At 63.0% G+C, this 2,233-nt stretch overlaps 2 protein-coding genes across 2 annotated transcripts; both read left to right on the forward strand.

Moving 5' to 3' along the window:
- Positions 1-429, forward strand: CHC_T00003394001 (hypothetical protein). Its single transcript, XM_005714829.1, has one exon. It carries the CDS (start codon positions 1-3, stop codon positions 427-429), a length of 429 nt encoding a protein of 142 aa, XP_005714886.1.
- A 237-nt stretch (positions 430-666) lies between these two features.
- On the forward strand, positions 667-1,158 carry CHC_T00003395001 (hypothetical protein). Its single transcript, XM_005714830.1, has one exon. It carries the CDS (start codon positions 667-669, stop codon positions 1,156-1,158), a length of 492 nt encoding a protein of 163 aa, XP_005714887.1.
- The last annotated feature ends 1,075 nt before the right edge of the window (positions 1,159-2,233 follow it).

Genomic DNA, 2,233 nt, shown 5'->3' on the forward strand with positions numbered 1-2,233 from the left:
ATGGTATCAAGCGAGCGATGTCAATTTGACATCTTTATCACCCACTTCGGGCGCCAGCGGGACACGGCTCCAAAATATCGCAACCAGAATCATATAGACAGTAATACATTTGGCTTCTGTGCAGCGGCACGCAAATGTAGTGTAGTGTATCCCGTTTACGTTGGTTATATTAAGTTACCCTTTAGTGTCATTGATTCATCAGATTTGCCATTGCAGTGCCTCTGTCCGATGCCAGTGTTTCACGAAAAAAGCTCATGCGTTAGTCTATCACCGGCAAGAGAAGGACAGAGAGTGCCCCTGTTTGAACAAACAAAAAACACAGACACACACAGACACACACCCCCACATACATCATCATCATCATCATCATCATCATCATCATCATCATCATCTATCATGACTGTCCTCTCCACTGCCATCGTCAAGTAAATGCTTGGCCAAACTCTCCTTTATCCGTCCGGAAAGTCCCTTCCTCCACCCATTCGATATGCTCGCTGCCGATTCCACAACGCTGTAGTCTAGCGGCGGGCTGTTGCTCTTGCTTGGCGACGCCTCGTCCAGCAAGTGGTTGAGGTAGAGCTCCATTCCGTAGTCCTCGTCGGCGTTCAACGTCTCGCCAAGGTTGAGGTCTTTGATGTTCTCCGAGCTCTGGTGCATGCGGACGGCATGCATTCCCGGCAGCTCAATGCTGTGCAACTTCTCGTGGTGCTTGTCATACGAGGCGATGAGAGCGGTGAGCTGGTCGACGTGCTTTGCATCCGCGCCCGCGGCGCGTACCCGTTCGTCGTATCTCGCGAGCACGCTGAGCGGTGCCTTGGTGGCATGGTTGTCCTTGTGGTCTGTGAGAAACTGGAGCACCTCGCCGCGCTGGAGTATGGCGACGGTAAGGTCCTCGCATCTGGAAAAAAGGGCGCAAAGAATCTGGCCGAGGCGGACTTGCAGGACGTCGTTCCGTCGGTAGCGGCGGGCCGTGGCCAGGAGGTTGTTGATCAAAAGGTCGTTGTCCTCCGTGAGCAGGCGGCGCAAAGATGGTTCTTCTGGGAGGGTTTCGGCCATCTCGCGGATCATATCGACGACGGCCAGGCGCCTCGTGCCCAGGACCGGGCGGGCTGTGTCATTGACGAGCAGGTGGGCAAAGTGGGCAGAAAAGTCGGCTAGCCCCTCTGCGAGCGGGGTGATATCAATGGACTTGACTGCGCGGCGTGTGGTCGGGAGCGGGGCGTTCTGGACATGTCGGAAGCCCTTGAGGAGGGTAGAGACGAGGGTGAGGGCAGGGATGAGGGCGTGGGTGTGGACGGTGTCGTCCAGGGCGACCTGAAGCAGGTCGAAGACCGGGCGGGGGCTGAGCAGCAAGGTCATGTGAGTGCGGGCATCATTGTAGGCATGGGCGGTGACGATGCCGATGTTGCCGGCGTAGCCGGTGTCCATGCGCTCGTGGGGGTCCTCGTACTTGCGGGTGAGACACATGGCGCGGTCGGAGATCTCGGCCATGGCGGTGGTGGCGTTGTCCATGACGCGGACGAGGACCTGCTTCCTGCAGTCATCGGCGTCGCCAAATTCGCGCGCGGCACTAGCAAAGCGGCTAGCGAGCAGGCGCTGGACGTGGGCGGAGCCGAGCATGGCGATGGCCTTCTTGTGCATGGGGACGAGCGGTGCGGCGGGGTCGGGCGAGAAGACGCGGTGGGCGACGAGGCGCGGGAGGAGGTCTGCGGCGGGCTGCAGGGCGACGTGGGTGACGAGGCGGGCGACGAGCGGGGTGGAGGCCAGGGCGGCGGCGGTGGAGCGCGGGAACTCGTGCAGCATGGCGCGCAGGACGTCTGCGACGTGCGTGGCCAGGGTGGGGCTGAGCGAGCCGGCCGGGGCGTCGAAGACGTGGGCGAGGGCGCGGAGCAGGTCGGGGCGCTCGCTCAGGGCGCGGCGCAGCGGGCACGGGCCGAAGCGCAGCAGCGTGGCCGCGACCCAGGCGCGCGGGTAGCGGTCGCGCGGCGAGTGCGTGGCCGTGTCCGGGTGCGGCTTGGATTGCGGGACCGAGGTGAGGAAGGAGAGCAGGGTGGCGAGCTTGGCGGGGTCGGCGGACAGGCCCGCGGCTAGGTGGGCCACGTCCGCGTGCGCGAGCGGGGAGGTTAGCGTGTGCAGATGGTCGACGAGGTGGGCGGCTGGCATGTCGCGCAGGCGGCGGCGCGGCGACGACGACGACGCCGCGCGGGGCCGCGCGGGCGCGGGGTGGAGACGC

The sequence above is a fragment of the Chondrus crispus genome, genomic scaffold, assembly GCF_000350225.1.
Source record: "Chondrus crispus Stackhouse genomic scaffold, scaffold_188, whole genome shotgun sequence".
Classification (NCBI taxonomy): domain Eukaryota; phylum Rhodophyta; class Florideophyceae; order Gigartinales; family Gigartinaceae; genus Chondrus; species Chondrus crispus.

Bases quoted from the DNA above. Each gene is read 5' to 3' on its own strand.
- CHC_T00003394001 (XM_005714829.1), top strand. From the start codon at position 1: ATGGTATCAAGCGAGCGATGTCAATTTGACATCTTTATCACCCACTTC.
- CHC_T00003395001 (XM_005714830.1), top strand. From the start codon at position 667: ATGCATTCCCGGCAGCTCAATGCTGTGCAACTTCTCGTGGTGCTTGTC.